Source organism: Mytilus trossulus, chromosome 3 (genome assembly GCF_036588685.1).
Source record: "Mytilus trossulus isolate FHL-02 chromosome 3, PNRI_Mtr1.1.1.hap1, whole genome shotgun sequence".
Lineage (NCBI taxonomy): Eukaryota > Metazoa > Mollusca > Bivalvia > Mytilida > Mytilidae > Mytilus > Mytilus trossulus.
In genome coordinates this window covers 25,945,807-25,961,202 of record NC_086375.1, presented here as the reverse complement: position 1 = coordinate 25,961,202, position 15,396 = coordinate 25,945,807, and the positions used below count along the sequence as shown (strand labels likewise).

The 15,396-nt window shown below is 31.5% G+C and overlaps 1 protein-coding gene across 2 annotated transcripts; it reads left to right on the top strand.

Moving 5' to 3' along the window:
- The first annotated feature begins 1,623 nt into the window (after positions 1-1,623).
- LOC134711000 (uncharacterized) lies at positions 1,624-14,171 on the top strand. 2 transcript variants are annotated; one of them, XM_063571425.1, is made up of 6 exons: positions 1,624-1,754; positions 8,921-9,606; positions 10,639-10,754; positions 11,410-11,549; positions 12,559-12,720; positions 13,744-14,171. In XM_063571425.1, the coding sequence occupies exons 1-6, from the start codon at positions 1,662-1,664 to the stop codon at positions 13,777-13,779; spliced, it is 1,233 nt and encodes a 410-aa protein (XP_063427495.1). In that variant the 5' UTR covers positions 1,624-1,661; the 3' UTR covers positions 13,780-14,171. The 2 variants fall into 2 exon arrangements, with proteins under 2 accessions (XP_063427495.1, XP_063427496.1); XM_063571426.1 differs by lacking the exon at positions 12,559-12,720 and adding an exon at positions 12,485-12,522 and having other exon boundaries at positions 13,744-13,854.
- The last annotated feature ends 1,225 nt before the right edge of the window (positions 14,172-15,396 follow it).

Genomic DNA, 15,396 nt, shown 5'->3' with positions numbered 1-15,396 from the left:
ACATTTTTTTATTCAACATCAAACAATCTGTCAGATACATGAGAAAACAGGGAATGTGGCCAAAGAGATAACAACTCCACCAAAGAGCAGAAAACTGCCCAATAATTTGGTTTTGTACTACAGTAAATTGCCTTATGCCGTATAGTAATGGGGTCCAACACTGCACTCAAGTTAGATTAAGGTTCATCATAACAAACGGACAAATATGGCTGTATTACAAGCCAAAAATTACTCTGAGTACAGACTTACTTGTAAAGTTGGAAAAGTTTTAAAGCCTAGCATCCACTAGATATAATAAAGTTAAATGCATTTTGTGTTTCAGAAAGATAAAATCTCTTTTGGATTTTGATGGGCATTTTTTTTCCTTCATGCAAAAGGTGTGAAAATTGACTAAGTTGTGGTACAACTATGAGATGCTCCCTCAGGTAAAAAAACGGTTTGTATTGTTTTCATTGTCCTTAATTGACATGGACACCAGGTATCTTCACAACTGTTGGCGAGTTAAAGAGTTCATCTGAGTCAGTGAGTGGACAGTATCAAAGTAATTCAGGTGTTTGTTTATTTTTGCACCTTCTGCAGAGGGGGATAGGAGGGGTCCTGATCCCAAAATCCCGGGCTTAAAAATACGAAATCCTGAGGTCCCGAATTTAAATAAAGTAAATCCCGACGTCCCGAAATCAGAAAAAAAGAATTCACGGATCCTGAATGGGTCAATCCCGAAATCCCGAGCTTAAAAACACCCGATCCCGGAGTACCGATAAAGGTCCTATCCCCCCTCTTCTGCAGAGAGGAAAAAAAATGCCCATCAAAAACCAAGAAAGTTTTTATCTTTCTCAAACACAAAGTACATTTTACCTCTATATATCTAGTGGATGCTAGGCATTAAAAATTTCCAAACAGCACAGGTAAGTCTGTACACAGAGTAGTTTTTGAGGTGAAAATACGGCCAAATTTGTCCATTTGTTATGATGAACCTTAAAATATATATATATAGTACTACTGGGGCAAGTACTGAAATAAAGCAGTGGCGTGTCAGGTTAATTCCTTCAAATGAAAAACTAAAACCCAAAAATATTATTTCCACTGGAAAAAATGCTACAGTAGTTGTTGATAATGGAATAGACAGGGTATAGCATATTTGTTCCCACAGCCTCAGGCTCAGGCAATGTTTTGATAAAGTTTCCAGGGGAACATCAGTATTGACGAACAAATATACGTTGACAAACGAAGTAAACTAGTTTCTGAATAAAGAATGCATACTTTCTTGCACTGTATAAAGTAGCCCTTACTTATATTTACTATATAATCATGATAATCATTATTTCCCTATTTCGCTGTATGCCGGCTTTTCAAAACCATGGTAAAAAGTAGAAAGGTTCCGAAACAGGAAACAGTTAAACTAAAATTAAAACCTAGATCGGTTGACCAGGAATGAATTATTATTTCATTTGAAAACTTGAACAAAATTAACACACTGTTAGTTTTTATGTATAAATTACTTTTATTGATATGAATGTAAGTTACTCTTTTGTTTTTCTTATTCAAATAAATCAATTTTGAATCATTTACAAAGCCGGAATTACATTCGCAGCTTTTCGAGACTTTTCCACTCAATTTCTTTTAAAGCAGACGACGCAGTCTTTAAAAACGTCCAGTTAAAAATGAAAAATTACCTGCCTGGATATTATCTTCGTAGTTTGAGGAATAGGCCTCTTGTTGAAATTGACGCTGAAGAAATCAGTTCCACTATCCAGGTGTTTTTTTCTCTCTATTCTATAGACTATATAGCAACATATTATTCAGAAACAGAATATGGAAAAAGTAACATCACAAAAATAATGAAACTCTGAGGAAAATTCAAAACAGAACGTCCTTAATCAAACAGCAAAATCAAAAGCTCAAACACATCAAACAAACGAATATCAACTGTCACATTCCTGACTCGGAACAGGCATTTTTTTATGTAGAAAATGTTGAATTGAACCTGGTTTCACAGCTAGCTAAACCTCTCATTTGTATGACAGTTACATTTGAGATCTACTGGTTTTTTTCACCATTTTTTTATACCATTTTTTGTACTTTAATTCTTTTAGATTTAGTAAATGAACACTTGTCTACTTTTATTTGCTTGATCCCATTGACTGAGTTCGCGAAATCTTTCTCCCCCTGGTGGTCCTTGAAGAAAATCTGCTGGTCCTCACTATTAATCTATTGAAAAATACTAAAATTGTGTCAGTCCTATGCAAAATTTTGGTGGTGAAATCCTGAGGACTGACACTTTTCTTGAACTCTGCATTGAGTTTGGTAATAAACCATGTTATTCTGCCTCAGGCCCTTAATCATAAAATATTTTAAGAGGGTGGTTATGGGTTATTTTTATACAATGTGTTTTGCCATTTCTATTTTACATGTAGCTGTGAAAAAGGTTCATTATTCACCGTGTTTTGTGAAATCAGTTAAAAGATCCATGTGCAAAACATATTTAATTGTTTGTTCATACTGACATGGCAATTTTATTTCACGTTCTTTTGTGCAGATACCACTCCCTTTAAGTCCCTCTCTAAAAAGAATGTTTCAAATTTTTTTTCTGAAACCAATTTAGTAAAATTGGTGTATATGCCAATAATTGAATATTTTGGAAACAATGTATTTAAAAGCAGTTATAACTTAAAATAATCCAAGGAATTAACATACTAATGATATAATCAACTGTGTTTTGTATTATAGAATATGGTGTTTAAATATATACTATTTATATTTTCTTTTAATTTTTCAAAGTCATTGTGTACAAATTACTAAAAGAAAACCAATTATTTCTTTTTTAAGCCCTTGCTCAGTTGCTGCATCATTGAAACAAATCTTCACTATATAAAATTGAGAATGGAAATGGGGAATGTGTCAAAGAGACAACAACCCGACCAAATAAAAAACAACAGCAGAAGGTCACCAATAGGTCTTCAGTGTAGCGAGAAATTCCCGCACCTGGAGGCATCCTTCAGCTGGCCCCTAAACAAATATATAATGGGCAGGAATTCACTAATGCTACTTTAGTGTGACATTGTAAGAAAAAAATAAAAATCATTATAAGCTTCTACTTTTTTTACAAATTATTGCTACAAATGGTGTCCTTCTATTTGTAACCAAAAAATCATTTTCAAACTTGCGTCAGTTTGGATTACCAATGCAAATAATGAATTTGGAGCATGTAACATGGACACTTTTTCCAAATTGAGATTAATGATTCCTTAACTTATTCAACATTCAATATCATATATATTGATCACAAAACATTGTCTATCATCAAAACTCTAAAATGTATATTTTCATTTCTTTCAGAAATTTTGTGAAAACAAGTTTCCTCTACTTTTCTGTCAATGTTACATGCAATGTTTAAGAGATAAATACAGTAAGAATCATTTTCTTTCTGAACATGTAAAGGCTCTTTTTCATTGTGTTACCCTCACATTAAAAAATTGTATTAATATTTTTGCAATTATCTCATTTCTGTCATAAAATAGTGACTTAAATGTTGCATGTAACGTGGACACAAAATATATGAATAATGAACCATGCCAGAATTGACCTTAAAAGATATAAAAAGCCTCCAAACAACCATCTGAATGTAAATTATACAATTATACTGCCACATTTCTCATATATGATATTATTTAAATAGTGGTTAATACCAAAACCATTCACCTAAATTTCAGACAGCAGACATATTTTTTAACTATACCAGTAGTTATGCTTGTTCATGGTGGTACACTATGGAAGGCTAAATTAAAAGATATTCAAATGTCAAAATAACCAGAAAAATCAAATTAAGACCAAAGATAGATCAATTGATGAAGGAGTCATCCAAAATTTCCACAACATGAAACATTTTTATATCAGTAAGTTTAAGCAACCCGTTTTTTTTATGCACAGGGATGAAATTGATAAGAAGACAACCACACAACCATCAGCATCCACAAGTTTCTCACTCAATAACTAATACTGACAAAGTAAGGGTACAAAATGATTACATGTATCCCTCATTCATGTGACACAGTTACACTTAAAATTAATAGTATGAAAAACCAAGACAAAATATGGACAAATCTACGAGAGGTTGATACAGCTGCATTTATTGAGAATCTTATTTTCAATCGTTTACATAACTTCTATAAAGAACAATTTGGGTTTCATCTTTGAGGTTGTTGTCTGATAGACATATTACCCAATATCTCGTTTTATTTCTGCTGGTAAATCTTACATTTATGATAACTTTTTAAGGTTTAAACAATAAATTTTATTTCAAACATTCAAAACAAGTTTCTTGTTTCTTGTTTTCTGTCTCCAACATTTTCAACTATCTATCTGAAAAAAAACAACAAAAAAACCCAATTAATCTACCCTTAATCAGAACCAAAATCCATGCATAGATTATAAAATTTACAATAATATAGAAACTCTCAAATATCTTGTTTCGATTTTTCAATGCCATTTCATCTTGAAAACTTGTTACCTAAACTACAGGAAGCCACAATTTAAAGGGCCCCATAATGACCAGTGTAAAACAATTCAGAAGAGAAAACCAACACCCACTAGACCATAGTCCTGTTTTCAACTTTATTTGGCCTTCTTTTACTTTTTTGTTTTATAATTAGCGTCACTGAAGAGTTTTTGTAAACGAAAAGCGTTTCTGGCCTACAAAATTTCAATTCTGGTATCCATGATGAGTTTATTATTATTATTTTGAAATCAGAAGGAGCCTGAACCTCTTATAATGCAAAAGATATTCTGGAATGTCAATTATTGGCATAACAATTAAAAAAAATATGTTACAAATGGAATTTCTCATGATTTCTATAATGAGCATCAGTAAATACACATGATACATGTGTTGACTGGTGATTGAAAAGGGATAAATAAACAAGATTTTGAAATAACTATCTTCTACACTGCTGTAGAATGGTCAAATTGGAGATCACTAGTATGTCTGCATACACAGTCACCATCATCTGGTTTTCTGACACAGACAAACACTACTATCTGACTGGCTTAAAGGACCGTCACCACCTGACTCACTAATAGAGACCTTATCAGACTGGCTAACACAGACATCATAATCTGCCAGGCTGATAGCTAGGGTTATCACCATTTGACAGGCTGAAAGGGATATCACCATCTGACTGGCTGACAGGGACATCACCATCTGAAATGGCTGACAGGGACACCACCATCTGACTGGCTGACAGGAACATCACCAACTGACTGACTAATATGAACATCCCCATCTGCCAGGCTGACTAGGACATCACCATCTGTTGGCTGACAGGGACATTACCCTCTGACTGGATTACAAGAACATCACAGACTTACTGACTGACAGGAACATCACCAACTAACTGATTGACTGATATTTACATCACTATCTTCCAGGCTGACAGGGACATGCATCACCATCTGTCTGGCTGCCAGGGACATCACTATCTGACTGGTTGACAGGGACAGTATCTTTTTGCAGCATCTTCCTGAGAGTTTTCTTCATCACATTTATTGCTGATCAACTTTTTCCTTTTTAGGTTTATATTGCCTGTAGATTTTTTTTATTAAAAATTGCATGTAAATTTTCAAGACCGACACCAATTTTGTTGTCAATGAAGAAAATACACTTCTTAAAAGAATGTCTAAATTTAGAAATAAAGATGAAGTTTGATGGTGGTAAAACAAGTTAAATTATCAATAATCTCTTAATAGAGCAAAGGAGTTAGTAAATGTTATCAGTTCTGTTCATGCATGTAACATTGACAGAAAGTAAAAGGTTGTATGTCAATGTTACATACATGAAGACCAGAAGATGAAAGTGGTGTGCTTAATAGTCAACTTTGGAGAAATAATATAATTGCTGCCCAGTAATATCTAATTAATCATTTAGGTTATAAAATGTTATATAAATGTCTGACTTTAAGGAAGTAATACCTTTGCATGTAACATAAAAAAATCTGGACACAAAATATTGTTGTCAATGTTACTAACTAGTGTTAAAAGACAAATTAAACAGGAAAACATAAAAACGCTTTAATTTTGTAAAATAAAAAATAAGATAATAGCTCCATATGGCAGTAAGTTTTGTTTACGCATGTAACACTGGCCTGAACATGTGAAAGTCTAAATAATAGACTCTGTCAATGTTACATACACAATTTCTTAATGAAAAAAAAGTTTAATTTGGGTTTACTTTATACATTATTTTTTAAAATAAGTATCATAATAATAACTTTGAATATTAAAAATTAGATTAACTGTTGATTTCAACACAGTAAAATCTTCTCATGTAACACAAAAAAGACCTGATACAAAAATCGTAGTCCATGTTACTCATAAAGTTATCATAGGAGCATCAAAGAAATTGTGTGATGACAATATTTCAGATGTTTAAGTCATTTATAAACTCAGATAAACTCATTTTAAAGCTCATAACAGAGGTTTGGAAATCAATGCTTTTAAAACATTATAATTCTGGGTTATGTATGTAACATTGACAGGAACACCAACAAATGATGAGGAAAAATTGCTAGTCAATCAGGAAAAAAATAAACACAAATAATTAAAACTCATTTATTTCTTTAATATCATTTTAATGAAGCAAATTTTAAATTTCAACAAGATTTTATTGATTGAATAATTGTATGCACATTTATTAGGTTGTAGCATGTAACCTGGACGCAGAAGATGTGTCAATGTTACATGCCTTTAAACGATAAGAATTACAAGTAAATATTGTAAAGTCTAGAAATCAAGAAAGATCAACAACTTCTCTGTTAAAAATTCAGCATAAATTTACATTTGATTTAATATTATGCACTGGCCAGTTATGCTTTAAGTGTAATAAAGTAATATTGTTTTTATTCTGGTGTCAATGTTACATTTTATGTTTTCAAATTAAGTGGCCAGTTATCTTTATAATGCTGAGAATGAATACAAGTACTAGTTAATCAAATTGGCAATTAATCTGTGGTATTTCATGTAAAAAATTAGATTGATAAGGCAAACCGTACAAAAAAAAGCTTTTGCATGTATCATAGACACCTTTCCTTGGTAAATATTTTCGTGTCAATGTTATGTACAGAAATCTCTCCAGCAATAAAATGAATATCGTAAGGGTCAAACCTGTTTAAATACAAGATAAACTTATATTTTTTGACAAAATTGCAAAGCAAGTCACACATCATTATCAAAGAACCTAATTTACACAAAAAGTGCATGTAACACTTCATTGTGAGGTCAAAATTAACCTGGTCCCACTCTCTTATCATCTGCTTGATCACTGGTAGATGACAAGTGTGAAAGATGACAAAGCCACATTTTAATGTAATTATCAGTGGGTTGAAATTTGAAAAAAATATTTATGTTAATGCTTACTATAAAAAGTATACAACTGTTATAAAAAGATGAGTATTATTGGGCAGTATTGACACGAAAATGAAATAAATTTTCTTACCTTCTATATTTTTCAAACTTCAGTTGATTGATAAAAATCATGAAATCCAAATTGTAACCATTGTTGACACCTTTCAAAATTTGCCATGCTGAACCAATAACTTGCTTCCAAAGCTAATCAGCTAATGAAAAGGTGCATGTAAAATTTGTTGACCCGAAAAGTTACATGCACTTGTCCATTTTCAAACATATTTTATTTGCAGCAATAATCGGATTCTGTACAAAATGGGGTTTCTAAATGATAGACCGATCATTTTGCAGTTGATTTTCAACTATTATAGAAGAACAATTCTTCAGGCATATTCTAAATATGACTAGGGGTTTTGCCACTGCAGAAATGTCACACTTTTTGTCTACAGTTTTCAACTGCCAGCACATAACAAGTGCTGATTTTTTTATTTTATTTTTTAATTGGATCCATTTTTTTTGCATGTGGCAATAAAGACTAACCCACTTTGCTATTTAAACAATGTTTATTCTCCATATTTGCATGATTTCTTTATTTTTTAATTGGATAAACACTATTGACCCTAAAATTTCACTAGTGAATTCCTGCCCATATACTAGTCCAGTGATAATGAATGCCATACTAATTTCCAAATTGTACACAAGAAACTAAAATTAAAAATAATACAAGACTAACAAAGGCCAGAGGCTCCTGACTTGGGACAGGCGCAAAAATGCGGCGGGGTTAAACATGTTTGTGAGATCTCAACCCTCCCCCTATACCTCTAACCAATGTAGAAAAGTAAACGCATAACAATGTTTTTATAAAAAAATTGTAGAATACCCAGAGTTATTTCCCTTATGAAAATAAATTAATTTGGAATTTAAAAAAAAACTAACATCCAACTTGAATTTTTTTATAATCCAAAATAAATAATTGCTATCAAAATTTCAGAAACTTTAAAATTTGAGAATATTATTCTAATCATGGTTTTAATTTTCACATTAGATATCTTTAGGCTGACAGAATAAAAAAAGATGTTGTCTTTCATAGAGGAGTCAACAAAAAGTCATCCTCTAGTATATATATAGAAAACACTTTCAGTCTTTGATTTATTTCGTTGCATTTACAGCTTATTTTAAGATATTGGTTTTGCACATTGTTGAGGGAAAATACTCATCAAAGATACCATGATTATGATTTTGAGTGCCAGTATACATTTCGTCTCAAAAGACTTGTATCAAAAAAGTAAAAAGGACAGCTAAAGTATTTTGACAAAAAGCATTGAGCACCAATGAATTCATATATTATCATGTCTACTGCATTTCTTAGTTTTCACTATTGAATTCTGCATACAAAACCTTATGGAAAACTTGTATTTTGTTAAACAATAATATTTGTTGTTAATTTTTGCTCACAAAGTTCACCACTAAAAAAAATTATTATGTTTTAGCAGCTCTTTAAACATAATGTGTTAAAATTTTCCAGGTTCATCAATATGAAGTTCTAAAGACAAGAAAGAGAAAAAATCTTAAAGCCTTTGAAGAAATGAGCAAGTCAAATAGAATGGTCAACTATTTGGAAAACAAAAAAGTCAGACCAATTGAAGTACCTCTAGTCCAAGAGTTCATTAGAAATGCAATTGATGAAGAACAATGTGTTCCAGAAACAACAGAACATGAAGAATTCAGCTTGACACAGACATTAAATAGTATTCCAGAATTAAGCAGTTCACCAAATTTTGGACAAGAACCCAGTTTTCATGACAAAGATTTCAATTTTCATGACAAAGAATTCAGTTTTCAGGACAAAGAACCCAGTATTCATGACAATGTGTCAAAATCTGGAATGTTTGATCCTGCACAACGAAATACTACCTCTTTTGATTTGCCCTTAGAATGTCCAAGAGTTCCGAAAATACAATCACCATGTGCATCAGTCAGTACACAAACTATTATTTACCAGGAACGTTATCCTGCAAATGAGTCACGTTTGCCAAAAGCTTTCAAAGCAAAACTGAAAAAGAACCTTATGAACTCTCTTTTGAAAAGTCCATGTTATAATTCTGCTAGACTTACAGGTTTAAGTTATAGCCAACCATCAACTCCAAAGACACCAATGTTTAGATCAGTTTTGTGTGCTACACCTAGAATGCAGAAACGGAGAAACTTTGGGTATATTTATTGTTTTAATATGTGAATTCTATAATTAATTCTTATGTTTACACCAGAAATTATTAGTGATAATGTATACCATGAAGGGCAAGGCACTGCAAAATGGTGTATTGTTGATAAAAGTGATTAATTATAGTGATCTTGAATAGCAAAGGAAATGATATGTTATAATCCAGAAATGTTCATAGGGAGAACGGGGCACTGACTGCCTTAGTAGAGGCCTGCTCCAGTCATGTCTTGGTGACTCCCTAAATAATCAACAAAATTTTTCCCACAAAGAGGGAGAGGGGAAGGGCAGGGACCCTGGGCCTTCCTAAATTTCACCTCTGGAAATAAATGGAAGAAAAAAGCACTGAAAACTTGAGCAAAACTAAATTTATTAACTCGGCATGGGCCCTGCTTGTAATTTTATGTGTGAGGAAAAGAGAATGATAAAGACATGAAGACCTTGCAAGGAACTCACTCATATATATACCAAATATAGTCATCAAAATACACATACTAAGTGAGAAATCACAAAACAAGAAAAGTACATATTTGTTTTTAATCAATTGCAGAACAATCATGAATGAAAATGAGGTCAAGGATAATGTTAATATGACAAATGAAAATTTCATAACGTAAGGCTTTTGTTTACCAGATATTAAGCATCCAGGTCCTTTTCCCTATAAAATATGTAGCTTATACAAATAGTTTAGACAGCAAAAATGTGTCAAATTACCCTGTTTGTCAACCAACATGGCCATCATGGCTAAAAGTAGATCATAGGGGTAAAATGCAGTTTTTGACTTAATATATCTCTGATACTAATTAAAGCAAAATATAACGGTTGTATTATTTAATGCATCAATTGTAAACATGAAAATCAGGACAGCAACACAGGCTCCTAGGAGCCTCTAGTTTTATCTTGCTTATATATAGACGAAAGAAGATTTGGTATCAATGTCATTGAGACAACTTTCCATCCAAGTCACAATTTGTAAAAAAAAACATATGTATATCACAAACACTAAATTTAATTTCTTTTTTCAGTACTCCATCATTAAGCCAGTATATTCCCTTTACTCCTATGTTACATGAAGCTGTGAAGCTGCTAGACAGCATTCCAGAAAGATTTGAGGAGAATGTTGACCTGTTGAATATCATAGGTATAGGGCTTAGATATGCATATAAAAACATTTATTAAGGTAGTACCAAACTCCTTCACTAAAATCAATTTGACTCTTTCAAATTTCATAAAATTTTGACAAAATGTTTACTTTAGACAATTTGACAAAAATGTGAAAATTTCAAGAAACTTGAACAACACACTTTATTGGAAAATTTTCGTTGGAGAAAGCAGTTAGTTATCTCCTTGTAGTGTTATATACCATCTTTTTTAACTGCCAAATTTATAAAACATAACAGATTCTCATCTTAACAGAAAAATAACCAGCCTTAATACAAGGAAGAGAAATAATCAGTATAGTTGATTAGATAAAATCTCGGAACTTTGAACTTCTAAGGAAAAAATCAGAATTACCATTTCAATCTGTTTGCATTTATTTAAGTTTTTATTTCCTTGTATCTGCTATTATTTTGTTGTCTCATTAAATAATAATTAAAAAAAATGATTTACATAAAAAAAATGTTCATCTATGATTTTCAAAAAAGTGTCAATATTGTTTTTCTTTTATATAAGTACCTGTGTTTCAAAACAGAAAATAGATTTTTAAACAGGATTACATCAATCATTTCATTTCAGCATACTATTACTATAAATTACTTCATAAAATTAAAAAGTTTATTAAATATCAATTGCAGATGATGATACTAAACCAGTTGAAATGGTGGATAAAGAAATTGATTCGTACAATGAAGTCAATGATGCTAACGTAGCCGATTATGTACTTAATATTGTAAATGACTACCCCATCCAGGAATATAGAGAAATGTTTCAAAAGGTAAAGTTGAGCTACTCTAAGGTACATGAATAGGTCTTTCTCATCAAATCTTGAAGTAATTCAGTCCATAAGAAGAGTCACTCATATATTAATGTGTAGATTCAATTAATTCTGAGGCCCAATTTTCAAGGTTTCAGGAAAATTACCTTGTCAAGGATATTTGATTTTGTGTTTAAGCCAAAGTCTGCATACATTCTTATAGATTTTTTTAATTTGTTGTACATTGAAATTCATAGTTCACCGATAACCACAAAATCAACGAAAAAATGGAATCCAATAAATAATAATGAATCTACATTTTCAGAATAGTTACCTCCCTTGGAATATGATTGTATAGAACATATTAACACATTTTTTAGCCACAAACTATTAAAACAGAATTAAACTGGTGAAAGAATGATTTATCAAGATTCAACAACTTCATCAAACAGTACACAAAGTTGAAAGCCTAGATTGAAAGTGTATAATACTCTTAGTCTTAAGTTTATTTGGTATATATTGTCTTGTTTTTCAAAAGTTTTAAATCCAACTCTTCTTCAAAACCTATTGCCCTATGTTCACAATTTATATAGAGATGTTTCCATTCTTCTCATTTTATGTATGATTGCAAATGAGAAAACTCTCCGTAAATGACACAGAAATTAAAAACTCTAGGTTACCTAACCGCCTTCAACAATAAGTTAAGTTCATGCTGCTTAGTCAGCTATAAAAGACCCCAAAAAGAATAATGTAAAACAATTCAAACTGACAGCCTATTTTATGTACAAAATAAAGAACATAAAACAGATATGTAACACAGCAACAAACAACAACTACTGAATTACAGGCTCCTGACTTGGGAAAAGCCATACAGAATAGATTTAAAATTTCAGTAATTGAAATCGTAAACTAACCCAGGTTTATTCAATTTTAAATGCTGTATTTCTTCTTTGAAGGAATGATGACTCAAAGTCTACAAAAGTCATACTTTATGGTAAGTAATACATTTATTCTGAAATCTAATTTCTAGGTACCCAAAGTAGAGTTCAAAAAAAGAAAATGCCAGAGAGCAAAACCAATCTTTTTCGAGGAATCTGAGGCATTCAAAGAAAAAAAACGTGAAAAAGATCGGGAAAGAAGGAAGAAAAAGAAGCAGACGTTTGAAAGAAAGTCACCTCTTGGAACTCGACGGGTAAAAATCTGACAGCAGTTTGCTGACATACATAAGGAAGAAATATCATCTTAAGGGAAAACAAGACAACTAGAACTTATCCTAGTTAACACACCATTGCAGTCACCCTAAAAACATTTACTAATATTATTTAATATATCAGCCTGCCTTGTTTTCAATTCTAAGTTATGGAGACAAGTTTCCTAAAATCATATTATTAATTCATCATATAAATGTTATCAATCTGTATGGATTGTGAAGACCATTTGCAGTTATTTAATTAGAAGTTAAATGCAATATCATGATAGGCATATACCCCATCTTGTAACTCGTTATATTTGAATACTGAAGTATCTTTCATCAGACCAAAAATTGCTCACATATTACCACGTATCAGTGTCAAGCTGCTGTCACAACAATAATTTGGTGAATTGATTTAAAATTTAACATCAATCATGAGGAACTTTCTAATTTACAAATTATGCTTTAAAGATACAATAACACAGTACATTTGTACTTGTAAAATCTTTGATTTTAAATGTTAAAATTGAATTAAAAAAATAGTAAAAATTCAAGAACTCAGCAGTAATGTGAATTTTTCTCAAGCAAAGTAAGTGACTGAGTCAACAGAGCAAGGACTTTATCTAGTGAGGCTTAAATGTTCATTTTGTAGAATAAAAAGAACTTTGCATCCATTACAGAGGATTCAATATTATTTGTGGGGTATCAATTTTTGAGAATTTGTTGGTAAAAATTGAAATGAAGATTTATATGTTAAATTGAACAGACAATTTCTATAGGCTTTGACAAAACAAAGAAATTAAATTAATAACCAGGAATTCCCCCCCCCCCCCCCCCCCTCATTCCCAAGAAACTTTTACATGTATAAACATATATAGATAAATAAAAAATAAGCTAAAATCTTGAATATATTTTTTCCAAAATGTGTTTGAAGGAGGATAAAAATCTATAATTTGTGGTTTATGTGGCTTAATTTAGTACCGGTAGATACAAATGATGCATTATAAAATATTTTTTCTACAGAGTAATCGCAAGCTGAGACCTCCACCAAGGGTATAGGTAGCTGCAAGAAGGATACATCATTCTTTATAAAAGGACTAAAGATCAGATCGGGAGATGGTACTTGAAGAGGTGTTGTTGTTCCTATATTTTAAAGAACAGCAATATAGATTTATTTTGGTATCAAAGAGTCTGAAATCAAGTACACTTTCAACTAAAAGTGATCCAAATACTTATATTGTATTTGTAGAGAAAGATTTGTAAGATCGAACTTGTGTAATATTTTTTTTCAGACCCCAAATGATTGCTTCATTTCAATTAATAAACTTTTTTTTTTTTATTAATTACTTGTACAAGTTTAAGTTGTAAGGAGACTGATATTATTTTTTTTATATATTTTTGTATTATTTTGCATCTCAGAAATGTCTATTAAAAATATTTCAAATATGTTATTGCTGAGAAAAATATTATTACTGGTACTCATGTTCTACCATTTCTTTCAAGTGAAAGTGATTGAACCAAGTTTGTAGAATGATTAATGTTGTCTTATTTTTCTGGTAATTCCAAATGATTTCAGGCATTTTCCAGGCTTTGTAAAAAACATTTCTGCAAAAATGTTTTTTCGACTGGATGTCAAGCAAATAATTGGTACAAGTTTTTCCTAGAAATTATCATATGATAATTTATGACAATAATGTCTTTCACATATACAACAAGAGTGCATAAAATGATGTTTCTTCTAATCTTCTCTACTGTCCAATGGTTTTATGTTGAAAGTTTAAACCATGAAAATGAGGTCAAGGTCAGATGATCCCTGCCAAACAGACATATACACCTTACAATCATTCCATGCACCAAAAAAAGTTGACCTATCGAAGTTTAAAAAAATCCAACTAAAACACAAAAACATAGCATTGACAAATGAACCTTAAAAACAAGGTCAAGGTCAGATGACACTTGCCAGACTGAAATGTACTCTGAATCATTCTCCACAACAAATATTATTCAACTACTGGCTGTAGTATCTTTCAAATAAATTGATTGCTGAACCAAGATCAGTTGAAGCCTGGCTGACATGTAAATGTAACAAGGAACCCATATACCAAATATATTTATCCTATTAGGAACCCATATATACCAAATATATTTGTCCTATTACTTGAAGGTGAGAAAATTACATAACAAAAACAACCCAATTTTTTAAGAAGCGGTCACTAAATCATGGAAATTAGGTCAAGGACAACTGACACACTACCGGTAGGCAGACACTTTGTCATACAAGTATATGCAAACATGGTATGAAGCATCAAGGTCTTCTACCTTCTGATATAGCTTTATACAAATATTTTACACCGCTGCTGCTGTCAGATAGTTTTCCCTCACTATCTTGTACAGGAAAAATATAGAAAACAAAACATAACCAAAATTTCCTACATGATCATCAACAATATGATCTTATTGAAAGCTGAAGAGGCTCCTCTATACAAATCTATCTTACACAAAAAGTGAACCATGAATAAACTAAAGGTTGTTTCATACAAATGCAAGTGGAACCTAGGAGACCCTTTCAAAATGGAGAAACAAAGGGGCAAACTTGTATTGTTACCAACATATGCACTGTACTTGACAACCACCATTAGATTTCATACTGCCTTCTCTGGGTCCCATATCAAAATA